The sequence below is a fragment of the Elaeis guineensis genome, chromosome 4, assembly GCF_000442705.2.
Source record: "Elaeis guineensis isolate ETL-2024a chromosome 4, EG11, whole genome shotgun sequence".
Taxonomy (NCBI): domain Eukaryota; kingdom Viridiplantae; phylum Streptophyta; class Magnoliopsida; order Arecales; family Arecaceae; genus Elaeis; species Elaeis guineensis.
The window spans coordinates 6,127,761-6,152,222 of NC_025996.2; the positions used below are offsets into that span (position 1 = coordinate 6,127,761).

The 24,462-nt window shown below is 36.1% G+C and overlaps 3 protein-coding genes and 1 pseudogene across 7 annotated transcripts; 1 reads left to right on the forward strand and 3 right to left on the reverse strand.

Moving 5' to 3' along the window:
* Nucleotides 1-2,497, reverse strand: part of LOC105044160 (uncharacterized) — an 11,163-nt pseudogene extending 8,666 nt beyond the window's left edge.
* LOC105044159 (protein SPA, chloroplastic) lies at nt 2,187-6,884 on the reverse strand. Of its 3 annotated transcripts, none has more exons than XR_012140588.1 (6): nt 6,631-6,884; nt 6,467-6,550; nt 6,304-6,355; nt 4,165-4,271; nt 3,695-3,851; nt 2,187-2,510 (listed from the first exon to the last, which is right to left on the reverse strand). XR_012140588.1 is itself a non-coding variant. In XM_073255394.1 (6 exons), the coding sequence occupies exons 1-6, from the start codon at nt 6,787-6,789 to the stop codon at nt 2,489-2,491; spliced, it is 567 nt and encodes a 188-aa protein (XP_073111495.1). In that variant the 5' UTR covers nt 6,790-6,883; the 3' UTR covers nt 2,187-2,488. The 3 variants fall into 3 exon arrangements, 2 of the variants coding, with proteins under 2 accessions (XP_073111495.1, XP_010920267.2); XM_073255394.1 differs by having other exon boundaries at nt 4,179-4,271; nt 6,631-6,883; XM_010921965.4 differs by lacking the exon at nt 4,165-4,271 and having other exon boundaries at nt 6,631-6,868.
* Nucleotides 6,885-8,380: 1,496 nt separating this feature from the next.
* Nucleotides 8,381-15,422, forward strand: LOC140857093 (probable diphthine methyl ester synthase). Of its 2 annotated transcripts, none has more exons than XM_073255395.1 (6): nt 8,381-8,697; nt 8,794-8,918; nt 10,619-10,848; nt 13,622-13,661; nt 14,018-14,109; nt 15,016-15,422. In XM_073255395.1, the coding sequence occupies exons 1-6, from the start codon at nt 8,548-8,550 to the stop codon at nt 15,198-15,200; spliced, it is 822 nt and encodes a 273-aa protein (XP_073111496.1). In that variant the 5' UTR covers nt 8,381-8,547; the 3' UTR covers nt 15,201-15,422. The 2 variants fall into 2 exon arrangements, with proteins under 2 accessions (XP_073111496.1, XP_073111497.1); XM_073255396.1 differs by having other exon boundaries at nt 15,023-15,422.
* A 1,669-nt stretch (nt 15,423-17,091) lies between these two features.
* Nucleotides 17,092-23,911, reverse strand: LOC140857094 (uncharacterized). 2 transcript variants are annotated; one of them, XM_073255398.1, is made up of 8 exons: nt 23,512-23,651; nt 23,167-23,214; nt 22,062-22,422; nt 21,095-21,173; nt 20,125-20,216; nt 19,863-20,047; nt 19,153-19,233; nt 17,092-17,346 (listed from the first exon to the last, which is right to left on the reverse strand). In XM_073255398.1, exons 2-8 carry the CDS (start codon nt 23,199-23,201, stop codon nt 17,298-17,300), a joined length of 882 nt encoding a protein of 293 aa, XP_073111499.1. In that variant the 5' UTR covers nt 23,202-23,214; nt 23,512-23,651; the 3' UTR covers nt 17,092-17,297. The 2 variants fall into 2 exon arrangements, with proteins under 2 accessions (XP_073111499.1, XP_073111498.1); XM_073255397.1 differs by lacking the exon at nt 23,167-23,214 and having other exon boundaries at nt 22,062-22,450; nt 23,512-23,911.
* Between the last annotated feature and the right edge of the window lie 551 nt (nt 23,912-24,462).

Below are 24,462 nucleotides of genomic sequence, written 5' to 3' on the forward strand. Positions count from 1 at the left end.
CCAATTCTATGATAAATAACTCGACATGTTCATCTTTGGAGAAACACCGTAAACAGCAAGAACTGGCCAAGACTATTCACAAACCCCAAACCTAAACCTAGCATTAACCCTAATTTAATTCCTATTTCCAGTAGGAAGAACGGAGAAGCAATTGGCACAAAGAAATTCGAGGCCTTCGAATCGGTAAAAGTACCTATTTCTTGGACAAGACAGCGTCCATCCTCCTCTGCCTTCCCTCACCGTCTTGCCCCCCTTCTTTTTTCTGTTACAGACCATCTTGGCCCCTTTGGCCCTCTCTCTCCCTCTCTCTTTCTCTCCGTTTCTTTTTCTTTGGTATTCCGTAGGCGTATCTCGCGGTCAGGTAACATACCTCCTCCTCGCCGGCATTTACGAGTTTGGGTTTACAGGAGGGCTTGGTGCGATACGTCGTGGCATAGATTATTGCTGCGGAGAGAGCGAAATTTTAATTTCACATTAATTATTCAGTCAGATCATCTTATATTATAAAATTTTAAATTTTTTTATTTCTTCATAAATTTTTTTTGATTCAAATAATACAACCTTAAGAGATAAAATCATACGGACACGTTGGACCGCACATATAGATAATCAGATATTCTTGACTTTACCGTCATTAATTTTTTTAGTGAACACCATTAATTCTTTTTAATCATTAGTTCGATAATGGGTATAGAGAGTGGCGTTCGCAGTAAAAGAGTGCATGGATTCAGATCGTATCGATTAATCTTGCTCAACAATTATATTACATTTTGCATGGATTTCATAGCGCGATGAAATATTTCTTTTCATTCATAAAATTGATCAAAACTGATGTCATAATTTAAAAATCATGCAAAAATATGATGATTAAGTTTGTGAAAGAAGATCAATCAATTTTTGTGTGAAAGATGTAATCTAAATCCCAAATGCATTTATGTGGGAGGGTCCAAACTGCATCTTTCACATAAAAAAATAATTATTTTTTTTTCACGATATCGATCATTGGATGGAGATCCAAATAAATATTCAAATATTTCTAACTTTTTCTACCATCCATCTACATAAATGTCGAAGTAGCCATTGCACGATGCAAATCATGGCTTCGAGCAGAAGAAGTGGAATCGTTTTTTCTGGCAAAAGATACAACCCTGTCCGTGTGAAACAGTTTTTAAGATGGTGCGGGCCAGGTAGGTTGGATAATAAGCAACGAGCAATTGTTTGGTGGTCAATGCTGTGTGGACGGATAGGCAGTTGTTTCCTCTCTCACAACTGGGAAAAGCAACAAAGGGTTAACACCAACCTCCCTCAACCTGAGAAGCTTCAATTCACCAACACCTGATTCGAGTAAGAGCTACACAAATAAATAAATAATATAAATTGAAAAATTAGTTGGGACCTCTTTCTACCACGTGGTTAAGAAGAAAGACATCGATAATGTTACATACAAATGCATGGAGTCTAATGCAAGACCAACCGCCAGTTTTTCTTTTAGTTTTCATTACCAAATAAATGCTCATATGAAAACAGGCAAAGGTTTCTCTTTTCTTAAAAACTGAAAAAAAAAAAGGGACAGGCAAAGAATTTAGATTCGTATCAAAGTTGTTTGGAGGAGAATAGAATTGCAAAGAATGTTATGTAAATTCCTTGCATTTTCTCCTCTTTTGAACAGTGGTTTACGATAGCAGTCATTGCATTCCAGAGTTCTCTTGGGCACACGTAAAAGTGATGATTTTTGACAAAGGCCATTTCCCCACCACAACAGCTGTTGTGCAATAGGAAAATAATAGGGCCTTGCACTGCTTATCAAATGATCCAGAAATCTCTTGTGCACATATAAGAGTGATGAATTTTGACATAGGCCATTTTCCCCACCATAACAGCTGTTGTGCAATAAGAAAATAGTAGGTCTTTTCACTGTTTATCAAATGAAGTAAAAGCTTATGAGAGGTGTCAATAAGAGAGAGTTTGCTGCTATTTCTCATTATTTTCAATTATAACAACTAATGACAGTTATTTGGACAGATTGTAAAACTGGACTGAGCAAGTGTGCTTCACAGAAAATTTTTGACGGAACAACTTAGAGATAGTCATTTTGTGCTCTACCACATGCTGACCAACTCCTTGCTGCGTGGGAGCATTGGAACTGAGAGCAGTCTGATGCCTTAAAATTTGATGATCCGATAACATCAGAAATTCATGAGTGACTATCTTTATTGGATCACATGCACATGCAGGTAGAACAATAGCTAGTAGGAAAAAGGTCGGATTTCCAGGGAATGGACTCCTAATGTCTGTGGCTACAGCAAGAGAGATAGCAACCATAATACAAAAACATTAAATATATGATCTTGGAATTACCATATCTTCCAAAAATGAATGAAAGAAACTATCCCAAAAGATGTTCCTAGCGTAAATAGGGATCCCGCGTGCTTTACAAGTTTGTAATGGTGCTTGCATTGCCACATCTTGCAACTACCCAATAAAGGCTTCAATCATCATCCTTAAACTCCCTATTTCATGGACAAAAAGAAAGAAAAAAACTATTATCATCATCAACAAAATAAACACACACACACACACATGTTGCATAAATCATAGGTCTAACTAGATCTACTACATAACAAAATTAATCTAATACTTAATTGCCTTCACTTATAATTATGATGGATGAAAGCAGATAAACAATATCTATAGGTATGCCTCTACCAAAATATACGACCACGATCCTACTGATAAAATATAATGGTGAAATCAATTCTAATAAATAAGATAGTGCAATATATTAAAATTATTATCGTAAGGAATGCATATGTACACTTCTAACTCTTCATTAACCTAGATGGCAACCTATCATATAATTCTTTGCAATTATTTGGATTTCCTATCAAGGTGCAGCATTTTAATATCCAACATTTTATAACTGTGCGATAGGTTTTTCCTACTTTTCAATAGCTTAAATTTTTTTAAAAAACTTAATTATTAACAAAACAGAAAAACATCATATATAAATGTATTTGAAAAGAAATACTAGTTTAGTATTGATTGGATGGACTTTAGTAACAATTATAGATAGATATATAAACAAAATTGTACTAAAGATTCAATGAGACGAAAATGCAATTCCTATGTTTGTTTAATCTGACAACTAAGGTAGTGTGAAATATCAGATTATGTTCAAAGTCGATGTCTTAGGCCTTGCTATGTAGTGACCCTCAATGAAAGGTATGTCTTCATCCATATCTTCGTAAAATTATTTAAGAAGCAGATGATGTTTCATAGGGGAAAGGGAAACATCTTATTTCCGGAAACTGATTAGGCATACAAACTTGGAGGTGATAGTTTCAGCATTTCATCGATTTTTAGGATAATGATGGTTATCTATTACGTGGAATAATCTTACTCAAAGCATATGCTATCATAAAATGAATGTCAGCATCCTATGTCATGAATATCTTTCAAGATCCTTAAATGATTCTTGTTGCTATACAAAATCAAATCAAAACTACTAATTTCTAGGGCATGCAGAGTTATCCCAGTTTTTACAGCATCTCTTCTGGATGTAAATACAGTTTTATGTCATGAAGAATGCGTTAACCGAATCCATTTATTCGATCAGTCTGCACAAACTTTTATGTGGACAATGGAATATTTCATATGGAAGATGACTTCAACTGAATTTTGGATGATGTTTTACCTGCGATCCAGATATCGTGGTTGGATTCCAGTGCCTTGGCATGTGGTGCATGTTAACGTGCCAGCACCTTCACAATTGATGCATCGTGAGACTTCAGTTTCGCCTCCCCCAAGAACTACAGTCACACTACCCGTTCCAGTGCAAAACCTGCATTGTTCTGGAAATCAAACATTTCCATTTAAAATTGTCATCCGCTTACACTTGGAAAAATAAACTTCTCAGATGATCGTATGCTGACATCCATTTTGAGAAAATATACAAACTCAGCCACTCAATATATAAAGGAAAAAATTGTTATGTTGATAAAAAGCTTACACCTCTTTTAAATATGTCGATTTGTGTGTGTAACAGCAATAAAGATATCTTGCCAAAGTTGCAATAATCTCTTCCAGTATAACAATCAATAGTTATTACACTATCTAATTAATAAACAGCAACATTACTCCATATTGTACTGGCAAAACATTTACACATTTATTGGCACCTGGCAGATGTGACATTTTCAATGCCTTCCATGTGAAACCAGAATACCTATCAGTTAGTTGAGCCTTCAAAATGTGATTGTCATTGTTAGAACCTGATTTTGATGGGAAAATGTTTGATCAGGAATGAATCATGACAGACAATAGACTTGTTTTTGCAAATTGATGTCAGCATGTTCAACTAGCATATTCAGTGTGAAATTCTTGCTTGCATTGCTGAAGACCGTTAAATGTATTTCTGATGTTATGTAACATAACTTTTTGGTTACCCCCTATCTGGCTGCTTTGTTTTAGAGTTTCAAATAGTGAAATTGGTGCCACAAATTCTTGTTTATAAGGCAATTGGTATATTTTGATACCCACATAGCGATTTTGGAATTCATTATAGGATACCTATCACATATTCCAAACCACATATCTCAACCACCTATGATACTTTAAGGTATTTTAGTGCCGAAAAACACCTCTTAGTACATATGGTTTTATGAAAGTTCATAGATGACGAATTCTGATTATCCAGTTACTTCTGGTAGAGGACACTTGTTTTATATTTGTAATTATCCTCTATCATTGGAAAATTTACCTCTGATTTCAGAGTCCATTATAAAGGATGAAAACAATGACTATATGAACAAAACCTAAAACAAAGTGGTAGAGAACAGATTAAAGCATCTACTAGTTGGCTGTCACAGACAAAAACATTAGTTTCATCTCTATGAACACTAAAAGATTCATGCCGACATTATTTTTGGCAGCTATCAGATATTTGCAAAGGCTAACTAGTGCCAGCTCTTTCCTAGAACCACATTACAGAGCTACAAGACAGAGGATATGATGAGAACTCAGCATTCAACAGAGCCACCCTTTTAGTGATTCTTAATTTTCTGTTTGTAACTCACTTTTAGTGGATATCTAGCAGCTAAAAGTAAGCACTAATGGATTTATCAGTTTTGCTCATTAAATAGTTTGTTGTGCCTCTATAAAATCATGTAGTGCTTAAAAACCTAGCATATGCATTCACCTCTAATAAAATCTTCCAAACTGCACATGACTATGGGCATCATCATGTCAAAGCGAATCAAACTGCTTAATATCATATGCACACTTGCCAACCATGTTGATCTACTATGCTAGACATGTACTAGGTTCTATGCATAAAGAACATAGCGGCTCAGTTCCTGCTCCACTGCAGTTATTTTTTTTCAGGATTAAATTAATATAACATGAAAAACACACGAGATCCTTTCAATACCTGACTACATTGGTTGCATGTATCCTCATTCACCATTATTTCCTATCTAAGATCATGTCTTCTAAAGCACAAAGCATCATCTTTTTATTTCTAAGTGCTCTGTTCACATCTTCTCCAAGCTTCCCTTACTATTTTCAACCCTTGCATTCGCTTCCCACCAATGATGGTAAGGTCAGTTCTAGCCTACCCTGCAGACCAATGATGATGAAAAGTTTATTGTGTATACTCCAAGTCTTCTTCAATATGCTCTCGTACGACTATGTTATATAGTTTTACAAAAGATGTACCTAAAGTCCCGTACACTCTCACTTCTTATAAACTCATGATATGTATAGTGCTACGTTATGAATCCGATCTCAATGCTTAACATGTTGGTCTACGAATAAAAGGTAATCTCATAAATTCTCTATTTTATATCCTTTGGAATCCCGTTTTAGATGATTGCACAACTGTCCAGCAGCACTCCCTTAATTCATCCACTATGCATGTTTTCCGTCAGAAACATCTCTTAAATATTTCTATCCTTTTAAAGGACATATTTAGATTACCAAAGTAACCAAACGAATCTTAATGAGGATGTCTCTCTATCATACTTTCAGGTATGCTGTCCTGATCGGACTTTGAATTATCAAAACAAATGCAAGAAAAAATTCATACGAATTTCTTCTTCTTATCCAAGTAGAACCGGACCGAATAATTACTGAAAACTTAAATTAATCATATAATATCTCATCGGTTAAAAAGTATCAAGTGGAAAAGCTTTACCAAAACAGGAATGCAAAAAAGAGTCAACTCGGCCATTAACTACACTGATAGAAAAATATGATACCAGGACTACTAGCTCTAGAAAAAACTGGGGGTAGATGAGGCCTTACGAGCACCAGAACCATTACATGGGAAGCAAGGCTGTGTATTATCCCGCTTAGCCTGCAAGATAAAGCCTCCTACCATCAAACCCCAAAACCCTTGAATTATTTCATTTATTTTTGTCAGTAACAATCAAATATTTAAGGGAAAAACAAACTCGAAGAAACTAACAGCATTATCTATCTGAGTCTCGTAGAACACAGGGATGCCGATGCCCACCGCGACGCTGACGAGCCCAACGGAGATGGCTACGAGCTAAAGGAGAAAAAAAGGGAAAGATTGAGACCCAGCCTGTTAATTACCAATAGTGGCAAGGAGTAGGGGATAGAGAGTACCGTGTTCTGGTCGAGCTCGAGGGCTTTGATGCGGGGATAGGAGGCGACGGACTGGCGTTTTACGGTGATGGGGGGTTTGAAAGAGTGGAAGAGCTTCGGGTGGGGAGAGGAGAGGAGGAAGGAGGAGCGCAGGCTGGGAACCCAAGGCGCCATGGCCATGCCTCCGGAGAGCGTGGCAGATTGCTTTTCCTTTTTCTTTTTCCGCTTTCGTTTCCTCTCTCGCTCCCCTTTTTTTTAGGTTCCCCTTTCCGTAGAGAGCGAGCTTTCGGACCCGAGAGACGTATCCGAGCCGCACGTTTAGGATGAGGCGCACCCGTGTCCTCGCCCGCCTCTTATTTTGCGGGCCCCTGTTGGGGGCATTGCGTTATTGCCCACGCCACAGTGTCCTCGGGAGCTTAATAAGCGGTCAACTGCTGAGCACAGTCTCTTTGACGCTGCTTGCCTGTGCCTTCGTTCACTGAAACTTTCTTGCTATCCTACAACTCACTTAGAAGGTTATTTTTATTTTCTGAGCGCCCCTCTTGCAGAATTTATCAAAATAAATTTTAACGACAGTATCAAAAATAAAAAAAAAAAAATGATACAAGATTTATCATCCAAAGTTTGGATGCCAGGTTATTCATGGTTGAGAGCTCTTATTTTTTCAAGCCTTCAATTTTAAAAATCAAATTTTATACTATCTAAATAAATATTATCTATTTGATAGAAATAATAAATAAAAATATTTTTTTAATTCTACCACTGTCATTAGATGATTCATGATAACAAAAGGCAGCTAGAAGTTCATCCACTCTTCTGACATCTGAATTGCTCTTTATCTCTATGTCCAATAACGAACTCTGATATCAAATATTGAAAAAATAAAATAATAATTTATTAATAATTTTTTTAATAAAATATTTTATAATAAATAATAAAAATAAAAATATATATAATCAAAATATTATAAAAATATTAATAAATATTTAATTTTATGTATAAATAAAGATAAATAAAAAAAATTATCATATACCATCTACAGAATTATTTTGATTGTGTAAAAATCTTAATAATCTCTTCCATATTAAATATTAAAAAATAAATAAATAATTATTTTTTCTTTAAAAAAATTATTATTTTTAATAAAAAATAATATATAAATTAATTATATGATGTTTTTTTTAAATTGATGGACTCGTAACTAGTATAAGATTAAAATATTAAGAAAGTCATTATATATATAAATATATAGATAATAAATATTTTAAAATTTTTTGAATAGACAGTAATAAATAATCTCTTCCATATTAAATATTTAAAAATAAATAAATAATTATTTTTTCTTTAAAAAAATTATTATTTTTAATAAAAAATAATATATAAATTAATTATATGATATTTTTTTTAAATTGATGGACTCGTAACTAGTATAAGATTAAAATATTAAGAAAGTCATTATATATATAAATATATAAATAATAAATATTTTAAAATTTTTTGAATAGACAGTAATCTTTTTTCGTCCTTCTCACGCTCCATCGTTGGATATATCTATTAAGAAACGAAAGATTAAATTGTATCATTTATAATGAAATATTTTAAAAATTTTATTTAATATTAAAATGAGAACATTTTATCGGTTTTATAAAATATTTTATATTTTAATATTTTAGGCTGCTCTCTGATCATTTTAAATGATGTGGCCGCTGCATGAATATAAATAAATAAAAAAATAAATAACTAAGTAAGAAGGAACGTCAAGGCGGCCTCCACCTCGGGGCAGTTCCGGTCTCTGTGGACCGGAACCATAGTACTTAACCAGTGCCTGGTCTAGGTCTGGCCGGCGCCACTTCCGTCGAAAAGGATCAAAAAGACTTCGCCTCCGCCATCGCGGCCACGGTCTTCTCCTCTCATTCCGCGGAGGAGAGCAAGAGGAGGATGCTATATATCGTGGGGTTGGGGCTGGGGGACGAGAGGGACATCACCCTCCGAGGCCTCGACGCCGTCCGCAGCTGCCACAAGGTCTACGTCGAGGCTTACACCTCTCTCCTCTGCTTTGGCATCTCTTCTGATGGCCTCTCCCGATTGGTACGCTACCTCCTTTCTCGCCTCCTCGCTCTCTCTTCTCTTCATACCGGATTTGAATGGAGTATTTTATTCGATTAAATTTGGCGTGCATTTTAGGAGAAACTATATGGAAAGGAGATCACGGTCGCTGATCGGGAGATGGTCGAAGAGCGGGCGGATGTCATGCTGTCGGAAGCTTCGGAATCTGATGTTGCTTTCCTTGTTGTGGGAGATCCTTTTGGGTATGGTTAATTTTCCTTTGCTTTCCATTCTTTTTCTTTCCCTTTTTTTTAATAGAAATGGAGCTTTTTGTATGTGATAGTGTGTCTATTTTCTTCATATTGTGAAGTTTTACATTATAGCTTGAATGTATATTAGCTGTTGCGTCGAAGAATGCCACAATGGAAGCAGAACAAGATCGTTAGTGGTGATTATGACCATGAGTCATTTCCAAGGTCGGGCATGAAATTAGTGAAGTGATATGGGGCAATTTCCTCCCTTAAGGATACTACAAGACTAATATGAGTGCGAGTATGACTTACACAAACTTGTTGAAAATCCTGTCGTTGGAACTAGTGTCCACCGAATTATTGTTTCAGAGCCTGGTTCGTTTAGAATTTTAAATTGTTATTGAAGAGCGTACTACATGTAAATATGTGATGAAGATTTTTTTTTTTTTTTTTTGTTCATGTGTTGATTAAATTTATCAAGTAAGTGGGTAACTAGGGTTCGGTCATTTATCTAGCCTTCATGCAAATCTAAAACTCTGAGGCTATAGGTGAGGTTTGGAAAGGAAAAATTGCTATTTTACTATTCACCTCGCCTCAGAGACTCTCAAAAAATGAAGGAACAAGGACATCAAATGATAAATTACAACATTCATATACTATAAAATCGGGAGTGCAAAAGTAGTAGTGTTCTATGTTTAGAGGTTGCTTACCTTATCCTAGAAAAATATGAAAGATTTTGAGGGACTGGTTACTTTAAGAAGATGTCATTTAGTAAAATTGAAATATAAAAACTCATTGAATACATTTTTCTCTTGACTCGATTTATTAGTTTTTATATCATTATAAATTTATAATTGTAGTCCCAAAGACTGTTGTTACTCTTATCAAATGGGTCTTTGGCCATGGGCAGCTATCCTGCACATGTGCAAAAGATAGTCAGAGAGACATGGAAATTCGACTAACAGGATCTGCAAAAAACGATCTTGACAGACGGCCAGGTATTTAAGCAATGTCGACCATTACAACAAGTAACCTTTGGTAGAAAATGTGCTAAGGTCCTCGGATAGCTTTATTAATCAAAATAATAAGAAAAATATTCAAGACATTTGCATAATCTTAGTCCTGAATATGAAAATTCAGGGGAAGCATGAAAGCAGGATATTTTTAGTATATGCAGGGGAAGCACCAAAACTTGGTAGCATATGCATTCACCCTGCAATGCGAGCTAAGGCTGCTACATCTGACTCTCCTAGGCCCTGCAATGGCTGGAGCATCATGCACCGAACCACCCTTTTTTAACTGTCCACCCTTTGGAGGTACATAACCGATGTCAGTATCCATGTTTGATGTGCTTTTGTGTATGTTACTACACTTTTTATCTTGTTTCCTCCATCCTTAAAAAATTTAGATATGCCTCTAATATGAGATTTCAAGGTTTTTAATAGTTTCCTCGATAAAATTGTAGTTTTGCCTATAGTGAAATTGAATAATGTGCTGCTTCAATTAATTATTTAACAACATAAGTACTTGTGTTTGTTAGCCAATCTCAGGTAGTATTTTGTTCCATCGTATTGACACCCATGCTGTGCTATCGAATATCCACAGAATACAATGTAGTTTGGTTTATTAAATGTCTATGTTTTGGTTTTTTTCTTTAATGATATGATTAACTTTAGTTTTTTGTTATGTCCACTTTCGAACATTACTTGCAGAGCAACAACACATACTGATCTTGTTGTCCGGGCAAGGAAACTAGGGATTAAAGTCAAGGTGATACACAATGCCTCTGTTATGAATGCTGTTGGAGTTTGTGGCTTGCAACTTTACCGCTATGGCGAGACAGTTTCTATACCTTTTTTTACGGAGACATGGAGACCAGACAGTTTCTATCAAAAGATCCAAAGAAATCAACAGCTTGGATTGCATACACTTTGCCTGTTAGGTTGGTACCTGATACCTCTAATCTTTCTTGTAATCTAAAATTCTTTGGAATGTGCCCGATGTATAGAAATTTATATACAGTTATACAGCATCAGCTATCGCCATCTTTTTTTGGTTACAACAGCTCTATAGCCAGTTGAAAAAGCTTTGCACTGCTAATAACATGTTTCCATTCTATTCACTGAGTGCAACATATATATCAGTTATATACAATGTATCAAAGTTAATTCCACGAGCAGCAGAAACATGTTTACTCATCACTCTTAATACCCCAAATATGCCCCTTCTGGGGCAGTCAGTCAAGTTGTATTAAATAAAAGTCAATAAATGCTGATGGAGGCACATGCCTCTCAGTAATCAATTTATAATGATTAAGGTTAGTGGCAGTCATCATTTATATTCTCAGTGGATAAAACTCTGCAATGTAAACAACCTGCTGTATGTTGTCATGCTATTGAGCAAGTCCAATGTATAGTAGACAATATGCCTATCAGATGTTTTTTAAATACTTGAGAACAATAATATTATTTTTTCCCCTAGGGCAAAAGGTTTACCGATTTCAAGTAGTTTTGGATTAAGGCTTGGTTGAGGTGAGTTCCCCTTGAGTGAAAATCTTGATTATCATATAATTTACTGTAGTTATATCCTGATAATTTGACTAATAATCCACATGTCTTGATTTGTTCAACTAATCAATTGAAGTCATTTTTCCTAGATGAGTGATTGGAGGTTGTTAACATTCACTTTTTGGTCAAGACATAAGATAATGAGAAAACAAAATTGTGGAGATTATCAGTAGACATACAAGTCTTTCAATGAAGATTTGTTGGTTCTGGTCACAGTAATCTGTATCTTGACTTATGGATGATGGTAAAAAATTACATGGGGGAAGCACCACCCATTGGATGGACGAGCTTAAGGGAGAGCAGATGGACCTGTTTAATACTTTGCAAGCCTCTAGATCGAACTTGGAGGAGCCTAGTTATTATTCTGTTGTGGGTAATTTAGTGGAAGGGTTTCTGATGGTGCCTGGAATCAAGAGGGGAAAAGGAACCTTTATGGTACTAGGGACTTGGGAGATCCAAAATGCACAGCACCTTTATTGTTTAGGAGAAGGAGATTTTTTTCTTTCTCTATTTTCTTTTCCTTTTCTAAATACTTTGTTTTGAGGAGTGAGATCCCATGAAGTAACCTCACACCCCTGGAAAACTTTCTTCCATGCTGCAAACAAAAAATGGAGGTTAGGTCCAGCCATACCTTTGTTTTTAGCTTTCTTGTGTGCATGTTTCTTCTTTGAGGAGGGTCAGTTTCAGTGTTAGGAACTACAGAAAGGGGTCCATCTTCAAGCAGTAGACAGAATTTTCTGAGAATTGAGATCTGCAAAAATTTTATAGTTTCATTATTATTTAAGAAAGTAAGTGGTGAAAAGCGATGAATTTAACTTAAGTGGTTCTATTTCATAGTGATTTCTGGTTAGAAACTCTAACCGAGGCTGGATCCAGTCAACTGCAAATAACATTGTTTAATTTAACATTTCTTAAGCCTTTAGTTTATACATTATCCTGACAATGTGAGCTGAGACGAAATTTAAAAATGAAATCGTTACATGAATTGCTGTTTTTACTAGTTCAGCAGCTTTTTTTGATGCGGGTTGAAGGTATTTAGTTGTATAATGGTAATAAACAAAGTTTTGTAATTGCATGCTAGGTTAGCTTTTGTGCTCCTATTATTTAAAAAGGAAGTTTAGAACTTCAGAATCTGATTACCTCCATCTAGTTTGGGGATTATGTTTGAGATCTTCCTGCTTCTCATATTAATTGTACTCCTTGGAAATGTGGAGGTATTCCTCATTTCCAGCTTGTCTAGTTTGTTGCCTCTCTCCCCCAATTCATAAACAAAAGGATGCAGGTATCATGTGCCAGCCCAACACTGGTACAGTGCGTGCTTTGTCATGATGTACTAATGCTTGGCATGCATTGGCACTGCTGTTTGCTTGAACACACTAGAGCTTAGTGTAATGTTGTGTTGTTGTGGACGCTTCTAGGCCCGTTCCAAGTTTCAGCATGCAGCTTGTGCTGTGCTAGTGCTGCATGCCAGTACGGCACTAAGACAGTATATATCATGCTGTATTGCACATGCCAAGCAGCATCTTGGTCCATGCATAGAAATGGTCATATGACTTACGAGGCTATATCTGTTTCATAACTTACTGCTTATTCTCTTGATAGACCTAATGATGAAATTAGCAGAATACATGTACATTGTGGCATATGGACATTTCATATATTTCAATAGAGTCACCTGTGTTTCAAGTATTTGCAATTTTAACGGGCCCTTTTGGTGATGATTCTTAAATCTATATCATCCTTGCATGCAACTGTTCCATAGTTAAATTTATTTTGCTGGAATTTATTATCGGGTTGCAGAACCCAGGAATCTGAAACTTCATGATCCTATTCTTAGTTTGCGAATCAAATTTAGGTTGTCCTGCATCATTTATCCACATCAGAGACACTGCATGTGAATTCATCAATAATTGATGTGGCAAGAAAGAACACACAAAAGAGTGAATGTCAGAATTTGGAACTTGGAAGTCCACTTCTCTTTCCTTTTCTTCTTCTTCCCTTTCTCTTTGACTTGAATCTAGCTACAAGATCGGAGCATTCTTGGAATGATTCAAGAAGTGTGGCTTAATTTGAAATGCCTGTACCATCTGATTTTTGAACAAATCATTTATATCTGATTATTTAATGGAATGTATTTCATGTGTGCAGATATACGTGTAAAGGAACCTTCCTTGGAGTCCTTATGCAGGTTTAGTGACAAATATTTATTTTATTTTTGATTTTTCATTCTTCTTCATCTATATATTTTTTGTTTTCTCCTTTTTTTAGCAATGCATATGCACCTGAAGAATCTTTTTTATATAAAGATAATAATTCTTAAGAAATGATTAATTCTTAAGAAATGATTAAGTGGCTTTTAAATGATTATATGCTTGCAAGCCTTTAAAAAAAATGCTACCCCCGCCCCCCCTCCTTTCACACACATGCAGGTGCATGAATAAACATGTATATCCATACACAAGCACATGATATATTTGCATATGCATGTGTTTTTCCCAAGATGTAATACCAACTCTCTGAATGCCTCGGCTCTTGAATTTCCAGAGGAAGGAAGTGTTACGAACCACCAAAATACATGACAATCCACACTGCCATAAATCAGCTATTGGAGGTTGAGGAAATGCGCAGAGAATCTGGTATGCTGTTAACCTGCCTCCATCATTGTACGATATTTACATTGTGGTCTACCTATTATTTCCTTGTATTGGCAAACTCAACTAAACCTTTCAGGAAAAAAAGTTTGTAAATGGAATTGAAAGTCTAAATTTGGCACATTTGGAAGATGCATGTCAAGTTATTGTGATTAATCATTACATAATGTAGCGGTGACATCGTAGTCAAGTTATTGTGATTAAATACATATCAAATTATTATTTGCATTTTGGCTTTTTGTTCTTTATAGATATGAAGTTGTAGTGCTGACATAGACCTCACCAGCAGATTGATACAAGGAATATTAGTATATCAGAATTTGCTGGCATTCTCTTGTCGAATATTGAAATTATGAGATTTCCTGTTGGCTCCCTTGGATCTTCCATGTATTTTTGCCTCTAGGAAAATCTCATGCTATGTGTTGCACATCTGTGCTTGCACACTTCATGTGTTACCGCTGGTTTATTCTCCATGATATAAGGATCTAGCTTGGTTGTGAAAGATATGTTGCTCGTGGATGTAAATTTTACTAATTTGATTGTTGAATGATGTATAAGTTCATATCTGTAATCGTCAGGGACAGTCAGAAATTAAATCTTTCTACTCCATCTTTAAAATGACTTTGCTGGTCCTGTATTCTGAGTCTTGGATCTTCATGTGTTTCAGTGATTTAGTTGTTTCAGCTGGCATGGATAAAACATCATATACCTGGTTAACGAGCAGAACCTTGAATCTCAAAATTGATATCTTCATAGTTCCATTGCCTTTTCTTTTTCCTTTTTGGTCCATCAAAAAATTCATATAATCTTCATTGTATTGTACTTCTTGCGTAGTGGGGTGAAATTGCATTGTGATGATTATTTTTTACCTGTATTTTGACTGGCTGACAGCTTATAGTGAAGAGTCAAAATGCATCGGGGTTGCTCGGCTGGGGAATGAGGATCAGATGATAGTTGCTGGTTCCATGAAAGATTTACTTGGTGTTGATTTTGGTCCGCCACTTCACTGCCTTATTGTAGTAGGTGAAACTCATCCAGTAGAGGAAGAGATGTTGGAATTCTATGGTATCAAGTGATCAAGTAAATCGACCTAACTCTCAGCATAGCTGTTCTTTCTTTCTCTCTCTCTTTCTTTCGTAGAATGAGGCCATGGTGTTTTTAGTTCGTAAAAAACAAAATACAAGAGATTATTATCTGCTGAGATATTCAGGCATGTGATTCCTTTTGAAATTATGCAAGAAATATTTCTTTTCTTGGTATCATTTAAAGCTAGCTTAACAATCAGTTACTTCGTTCAATTCCCTTGGTGTGAAGCTGCAACTCCGGGCTTGTAATTGTAACATTGAAACTGTAATGTTGTTTAGATCATACAAAATGTGAAAACATTCTTTTTATTTGGACATGAGCTTGCTAAAGCTGGATTATCTGCTAATATTCATTTGATAGAGTCGTAGATCTTGAACCATTAACAATCCTTGAAATAAATATTAATTAGCATCGACTTCTAAATGATATTTTGCCTTTGAATAATCTGCAAATTGTCCCACAACCTGATTCTGACAAGATTTTGGTTCTACTGGAATCACGCATGGGTGCATTTCCAATTACTAATATTTCAATCAGCCAAAGCTATACCACAAACTATGGCAGAACTAGGCTTGCTCCTCTGTCTTCAACGATAGCATGTTTTGAGCGAGTGTAGAATTAACTATTTTATTTTATTATAATAAACTATTCTTCTCAGAAAGAATTTATCCAGGAGACGGCTTCTCTTACGTGCTCAGTTCATGCCAAGCCAACCAAAGCGTGATGCCCTTTTCTTTCGCGAGTTACCTTGTTCCGCAGGCCGAAAACCCCTTTTCTTTCGGGCCTCAGCTTCAGCCCCGGTAAAGGGAGGCGGATGTACGGTAATCGGAATAGTGTTTGGGTTAGAAGTTATAACCCCTCACGGTTCTTCCAAAAATAAAAATAAAAAATAAAAAGGGAGAGAAGTGTCGCGCTCGGCTTGGGATATAAAGCATACCAAGCGTTATGAAACAATACGCCCTTCATCTTTGCCACTGTCCATCAATATATCACCGTCTCTCTCTCCCTCTCTCTCTCTCTCTCTTTCCATCTCTACACGTCATGGCTGCAAGATTTATAGGCTTAGCCCGTATTGGTTCGTTCACCAAGCGGCTGTTCGTTAAGCCAGGGGACGCTGGAAAAGGTTGTTCGATATGTTTGGAAGAGCTCAAGGTTGGAGAGGAGGTCAGGATCACCGCATGCCATCATCTGTTCCACCCCATCTGCATCTATAAGTGGTTTCTTGTTCCACGTCGTTGTTCATGTCCTATCTGTCGGAGGATCCTCATAAGAATCTGATTGGCGATGCCACAACCGTTGTCTGCACCTTTTGAAGATGATCATCATCGTCAAGGAATCATTAGCATAAGCCAGCCTCCTTATTCTTGAGAGTGAATGCATTAAAAAGCTTTATTATGTATAAGTTTATGAGGAGTTTATACTAAAGTTGATCAAGAATCTTATTTTGAAAACAAAAGGAAACCAATTATGATTCTTCTTCACACCTTCTTGTCAAGCTAGCAGTATTCTTGAGAATGGATGTAAGGAAAAGTTTTGTTATGTATAAATTTATGAGAAGTTAATAGTAAAATTGATCGAGAATCTTATTTTGAAAATAAAAGGAAATTGATCGAAATTCTTCTTCTCATCTTCTTGTTATGGATTTTTACTTTTATTTGTTTATGTGATGCATGGCTAATCCACGATTTCACAATACGATGGCCTTCTTCTAATAATCCTAAACAAATCATTTTTATAATAATCATGCCTGCATAGGTTGTCATGTCCTAATTCACTTACTGACATTAAAATTCAAAGATTAGATACAATTTAATAGTTTGGTGATCAAAATCAAATAAGATACAGTTGCCCTACTTACCAAGTACGGTAGCAGCAAAGATGTGAAACTAGATGCATTAGTTGAAATTTTTATTGAGCATGACCAACCAAAGTAATTTGAGAGCTAGCCTGTTCGGCCCATCATCCAACAACAAATCCAAGATATGCCAGCCACCAATGGGCAAAAACTTCTGCTCTGCTTTGACTTCGAACATCAAAACCTAAAGCCACCTGAACCTAGACAAATCCCATACTGAGGCACATATCAGCTATGGAACACACACAGGTTCAGCCGCAGCTTCTTTCTGAGTTTTGCACCTGCAACAGGAGATATTTACAACTTCAACCATCAAACTTTAAAAAAGGTCAATGCAGCCAAAGTAGTGATAATGATGGTCAACTAATCATCAGATTAAATGAATGCACTGCACCTTGAGCTATAGGAGGAAGTAACGAGGGGTAAAGTAGAATCCAAAAAAAAAAAAAGCAACTACAGAGAATGATGCATTAAATGTTTAATTTTACTGTTCACAAGAAGAAACAAGCATTTTGTGATACATGTAAGATGACTAATCTAATCTGTATTGCAGGAAAAAAACCAGATGATCATCAATCTGTGACATGATTTCCAGAAGAAGAGATCAGTCCACTGCATGTGTCCTTTTGCTTGTACATTACATATGTGTTTCAGTGACACTCCCCAATAAGGCCCTTTTTATTTTGGGAATGATGGCAGAAGTAAAACCAATTAGTTTTAAACAAAAGATGTTGCAAATGGACACACAAAACCTCCTCCAAATGGAGCCGTTCAACGGCTGGGTTATATTTCAATTTGCCCAAGAAGCACTATTTTCTTCAGCAAAAAAAAATGGGGGCAGATTGAAGGTGAAGATAAGTATCATATCTTATTCATGCAGTTGAAAGCCACTACCGGTGGTAGGATTAGATTTATGATTTCATATATCTTGCACTGCCCATAATGCTATATATGTTAAAAAGAATAATCTCAACCTAGTGGTGTCTGCCACCTTAAAAGGGACGTCCTCACCACTTCTCTCTTCTAGAAACTAACTAAACCTTGAATAAGAGAAGTTCATGGACCTAGTAAAAAGAAAAGTAGTACAAAACCTAAATTTATTAAGAATGTCAACATAGAAGAATCATTTTTCCAATATGACTAGATAACATCCAGACTAGGACAAAAAACTTTGCCTTGTTGTAGTCAGTAGACTCCCAAGGGCTGATGACCAACACTTGAGTGGTAGCTGCGACAAATAATTTCTTTTCTAGCAGCAGCAAAAATATTTCACTAAAATCCATTGATGAAAGGGAAGAAAAGAGAAATAAGTTACATGGAATTAAACATGTGTGTCTGTTGCAAATGCAGGTGTTGGACCCTTCCAATATCTAAGAATTTCTTCATATGGATCTGTATCATAGTTTCATGCCAGTACCCATGCCTAGATGTTGGGTGCAGGTAGCTAAACCGATAGGTCTGAGTAACACAGATTAACCATAAAGGGCCAAAGGGTTGGAAGAAGGCATGATAAACCAAGGTCATTGGGACACCTCGGATAGAACATTCAAATCATTAGACTTAAATTATGCAAGGTAATCTCAAGAGTTAAACCAACAAAAGATAAATCTAAAGGATGCAGTGGACATAATACATGTGCACCAACAAAAAAGGCACTGTTACTGAAAATGGTTTTGATCTGTGTGAATAAATTTGTAAAAAAGAATTTCAAACTTGACTTCAACTAAACTACATAAATCTAGGAAGGATCATATTGTGAAAGACTGCAAATCAGCCAAAAATCTGGAGACCTAGGCTAGTTGGCTATGATTATTCTTGATGCAAATGCCTTCAGACTGACACGTAGAGATGGAGTTGATTATGATTATTCAAACTCACAAAGAGATAGACTGCCTAACTGCTGATTTTTATTTACCAGACAAATATTCAAATAGCTGATTTAAGTAATTCTATCGCAGAGTGTATGAAGCATATTATCTATAAGACATGATCAAAATATTGCCACAGAAGTGCAAAACAATTGCAACTATACAAAAATAATATGCTTATAAATCTAAACAAATACTTATAAAATATAGCAAAAGTACCTATTGCAATTTGTTCGAGATGCAAAGTTATGATTGTTGCACTTAGCGCACATCCAGTCCCCATCCCGCCATTGTTTTGCCCTGTTAAGAAGCACAGAACTTAATAGCTCAGATAGAATTGAATCTTTCTGGTATTTATTGTCTTTGACCTGGTGCGTACTCTTGAGTGCTTTCCTTTGTAAGCCACTCCATTAAAAAAAATTTAAAAAATCAAAAAAAAAAAAATCGCAAACACAGAGGTTGTTACCTAAGATTGCTGATGCAATTTGCTGAAATTGGATAACTTAGTTTTCTATGAGCAGAGGAAGATCTCAGGAGATTCTATATTTTAGGGTCTTCAACAGAAACAAATTTGAGATTATAAAAATTATAAGAGTCAGCAAATAGATATATGAAAAGAATAGAAAATTGATAAGTAATATAAATATTATATATTCCAAATTTTCACTTTTGTATCATGATAACATATAAGATTATCAACACAAAAAAAAAGATGTGATATCATAGTATTTTGAAAAAAAAAAAAAAAAACCAACATATTAACAAAATAAGATATCTCTTTTCTATTCAAATCTTTAATGTTTCCATGAGTCAAAAATATATATAATTTTGAAATCAGAGAAATACATTATTTTAGACCCATAGACTGTAGGTACAAAAAGACCCCAATTAAAGCAATTGAATGTAAGTATCAGAACAAAAGCCATTACCCTTTCCCTATAAGTGCAGGCATTGCTGCCATCTGTGAGGTTTTCCTGTTTTCATGCACAGAAGGTACTGTCACCGAGTTCCCATCTGCATATTTAGAGTATGTTCCAGGTCTCTGGTCATTACTAGATCCTGCTAGTTGCTCAAAACCCTGAAACAAGTGTTGCTGCCCATTTGTCCTGGATGGCTAAGTCAAAATGAATGGATTTGTTAAATTGTTTCCATGATAAGATTGCAATAAATACATACAGAGTCCGGTCATACCAAAAATTGGAGATTTATATCCCCTGCATTTACCCTCTTGTTGTCCCACTCACCGAAAAACTCTTCTGGTGCCAATCTTTTGGTACCCAAAGCTGAAATAAAAGAGATCGATCAGTTTCACTATCTCTTTGTTATAAGGTGCCTTTCCATTGAATAAATAATAAAGGATCATAGAATGAAAATGTAAATATAAAAATGATTAATGACAATAGCTCCCATTATGCAGCGGCTGAATATCCATTGTAAACTGAGATATGTCCAACAACCTGATGATTATATTTAACAATACCAAGTGAAAAATAATAAAACCACATGCAGATGCACAATGCTATCATATTTGTTCAGATGTTCATGTTTCCATCTGTGCTGAAGACTAAAATACCAAATGAAAGATGATAGAATATTACTGTTTTACATAATATTATAAACTAAAACTTGTAAAAGCAAATGAATTTAAAAGCAATTCTGGCAACATTAAACTATGGGTGTCCTAATCAATAAAAAGTGCCAAAAGTGATCCTAACACTCTTAGAAAACTCTAGAATTATAAACCATGATTAAATGTTCAACTTCACAGAACTTAATCAAGTTCAAAATGAATGCTGGTGAAAAATAGTGCATAAATAACATCAAAAACTAATCTATCTCATCAATCTGGGATCAGGTTTTTGTACCAAATTCCAAATATGGATGATTTGTGAAAAAAAAAAAAGACAAATTTGTTCGCAAGGATGGCAAGAACATAGGCAGCACATCATTTCAAGGGCATATTAACAACAAAAAACCAATGACAGAGTATATGCCTCAAGGTTGAGATAACCTTCACATAGTTACATGTAATATGATATGCAGCAACATGTATCAACAATTCCTTAAGAACGGGAACTAGAATACAACCTCATTAACTTTACAAATATAATGTAATTGAAAACTGATCTCTGAGAAGTTGAAGGAAAAGAATTTGCATTACTTGGAAAAATATCTGTAAGTGCTGAATTCATTGCTGAAGTGGATGCACCAGGTGGTATAGGTGCATTGCATTCTTGGCACTGCAAACAATTAGGAAAAATTTTCTGGATCAGGGTTCACCATTCACATGGAAATAAAACTCCTGATGAACTGGGTAAGAAAATTATTTTAATTTGCAAATATACTGAATGCATCACGATTATCCTTGAACGTATCAGATAGCAGGTGTTTTTTTTGGAGAGAAGCAAACTTATTTTGGTTTAGTTTAAAGAGAATAACAGAAGAGTACTACATGGAAAAGATTTTGTCCATTTTCTGTTTCAAATATCTAGTAATCTAATTTCTTCAATTAGTAACTTGATGTTAGATACCGCTCTATAAGTAAAGAGAACGAGACTTGGATACCATTGATCAGCTAACATACTGGAGCATGCATGTGTGTGAAGGTCTTGTGTGCATGTCCTGAGTTTGAAAAGCCAAATATGGATGGTGATCATACTTTGCTTGTTTGGGAGTCACAAAGGATATTCTGAACTCCAAATATATAACCAATCACAAACAGAATAAAACTGAATTCAGTGGGTATGCAGTTTTTAGTCGACGATTGTTAAGCTGAAAAATTTATCTCCCTCGTTCCATTAATTCAAGTTCTCATAAGAAATGAAATCAGTTATTTTATAGGGTTTGAGATATAAAGCTGAACCTTATTTGAATGGCAGGGAAAGCTTAATATAATAGTTGATTAAGAAACTATTTGCTTCTCAAAGGTATCGGTGCCAGAATTAATACGTCAAAGAAATCTCTATGAAAGAGATCAAATGCTTCTCATATTTAGAGGCTGCAACCCCAAAGATCTCAACAACATAGCTACACATAATGCTATTGAAAGGCTAGTTAAAGCAAGGACAAAGTGTTGGAAATGTCAATATTACAAATTGTAGATGAGTTATGGATCCAAAAAAAGTTACCTGAGAACGTGATGCATAGTTATGGAAGCTGCAGTGACATATCCAATCACCATTGTGCCAGCCTTTTAGAACCCTTGAAACTTGACTTGTGTTGCCAACATATGAGAATCCAACACCACTACTACCACCACTTAAGGGGCCAGTGGGAGATGAGTAAAGGCCATATCCATCAGTCCCACCAAATAACCAATTAGAACTTAGCAGAAGAGAGTGCTGAAGAGCTGAATTGCCTGCTATGCCGAAGTTCATCTTTAATCCAGGTAGTCCCTGGACCCTACCAAAATAATGAGCATAAGTTGGCAGGGATGCTCCAGGCATTGCTGCTTTCTCCTTTGGTTGGCCACACTTTTTGCACTTCTCTCTGGATGCATAATTATTGTTACTGCAACCTATTGATCCATTTGCCACACACGCCAACCAACAGTGCAGCCAGCGAGGACAACACATCCAAATATACGCACACCAACGGCAATTCCAGACCCAAACACACACAAGAAAATACACATGCCCACTCAACACCAATGATTGTAATTTTCTAATCTCAGATAAATAATATGAATAGTGCATGAAAGCAATAACAACACCCTACAGACTGCTCACAAATTTGTTAGCTAAGCCATTTCAATAAGCAACAAACTTATAGGAACCACAATTTGCATCACTAGTTACGGTACCTTTACCAATACCATGCTAGTACAGTGTTAGCATGCATTAGTTTGCGGTACCAACACCAGGTGTGCTCCCTCTTAACGAGAATCGGTTCGTTACCTGTATTGGTACAGTGCACCTGGTATGGGGTGGTACAGTCTGGCATGGCAAACCATGATAAGAACAAAATGTACGAAGTAAATTATCATCAATCCTATGAAACAACTCGTCAAAGTATGTTACCAAGGCCAGCCCTGGTGCAAGCATCAAAAATCACCTTTCTGTTTTCTTTTTCCCATCAACCTTTCCTTTGTAGTTCAGTCTCCAATCTATATGAACGATACTAAGCAAAAGGACCAGAAAGTCACCTTGCGCTCCTCTATTTTACCAAAACAGATGATCTCAAAACAAAAAATTCATGCATATAAAAGCAGTTTACGAGAAAATAATCACAAACCGGAAACTGTACGTAATAATCACGACATGCCACATCTCATCGGCCTATCTGCAATATATTGACAGAGATGTATTTATGAAAGAATGGAATGGCTTCTAAGAAACGATTATAGGGAATATAAAAGACAAAACAGGGTTACTTTTAAGGTTTACATATATAGATGCGTTCATCATGATGTTTAGTGACTGCTTTCATACGTAGTCTATGGTTGTGCAGACAACCATCAACTCTAATGTTTGATTCAATTTATGGCAGGCGGTGTTCCACGAATATATGAAAAGAAGAAATCGACGATCCGAGAAGAAAAGAAGGAGAACACGAAAGAGAGGAAGGATGTTTCTGTACCGGTGCAGATCCAGTCGCCGACGCGGGGGAACCACTTGGAGTCGACGGGGGTCTTGGTGTCGACCAGGATGCGGTGCTGCTTGCACCGATTACACAGCGATCGGAACGCGTAGTTGCGGTTCCCGCACCCGACGCACTCCCAGTCCCCCTCCCGCCCCCCTCCTCCTTCCCCCATTTATCTTATCCCTTCCTCCCTCCCCCCTTCTCCTTACTTCTTCTTCGTAGTAAAGTACATGCCCCTGCGCCGGGCCGGCGACCGGAACGAAAAGGCCCGCCTCCTCTTCTTATCTATAACAATCGGCGGACAAGAGAGTGTGATCAGAGTGGCAAGCGCAAAGAGGAGCGGCGAACCCCAGCCCAACCAAAAGCGATACTTCGGTGTGTCGGTGAGACTTAAAACGTGATTCGGCGAATCAAACCGATTTCCGGATCTAGCCGTAGGCGAAAGAAATGATCAAAATTAGATTTTTTTTGAAACAAATCTAATTGCTATTTTGGCAATAGATGAGAAAGACAAGCATGTCCCGGGACAAGCCGACGAAAGAGACAAAGTAATGTGTGAGAGAGAGAGAGAGACAGAGAGTCGCCGCTTTAATTATCGTCCTTCCATCATCTTTCTCCAAGGGGTCATTATTGTCCGGTCATTCCTTTCGTTGTGGCCGGCTTAGGTTAGTTTTGGATCCGGTTAGATAACATATATAGCTATCATTTACTTCTATCGTCCTTTTGGTTGGATAATAAATGGTCGTTTCAGTGGACAATTTTAGCATAATAAGGAGTAACAATTATTGTGGCAACTAGGACAACGAAAACTAATTTTTAAGTTATAAAAATAATGTTTCGATCATATAGATAGAGAATATTATTTTAGCAGGAGTAAAGAATATTTTGTATACTATTTGTTGATCTTTTTATATGATAGCAATGCAGCATAATAAAATCCTGCAGTTT

Coding starts and splice junctions, on each gene's coding strand:
- LOC105044159 (XM_073255394.1), bottom strand. CDS start 6,789: ATGGCCATGGCGCCTTGGGTTCCCAGCCTGCGCTCCTCCTTCCTCCTC. Junction 6,356..6,466: donor AGACTCAGATAGATAATGCT/GTTAGTTTCTTC, acceptor TTTATCTTGCAG/GCTAAGCGGGATAATACACA. Junction 4,272..6,303: donor ATGTAATGGTTCTGGTGCTC/GTAAGGCCTCAT, acceptor CATCAAAATCAG/GTTCTAACAATGACAATCAC.
- LOC140857094 (XM_073255397.1), bottom strand. CDS start 23,686: ATGGGGGAAGGAGGAGGGGGGCGGGAGGGGGACTGGGAGTGCGTCGGG. Junction 22,451..23,511: donor CGGCGACTGGATCTGCACCG/GTACAGAAACAT, acceptor ATGGATCAATAG/GTTGCAGTAACAATAATTAT. Junction 20,217..21,094: donor ACTTACAGATATTTTTCCAA/GTAATGCAAATT, acceptor CTTTTATTTCAG/CTTTGGGTACCAAAAGATTG.
- LOC140857093 (XM_073255395.1), top strand. CDS start 8,548: ATGCTATATATCGTGGGGTTGGGGCTGGGGGACGAGAGGGACATCACC. Junction 10,849..13,621: donor GCATACACTTTGCCTGTTAG/GTTGGTACCTGA, acceptor TCATGTGTGCAG/ATATACGTGTAAAGGAACCT. Junction 13,662..14,017: donor TCCTTGGAGTCCTTATGCAG/GTTTAGTGACAA, acceptor TTGAATTTCCAG/AGGAAGGAAGTGTTACGAAC.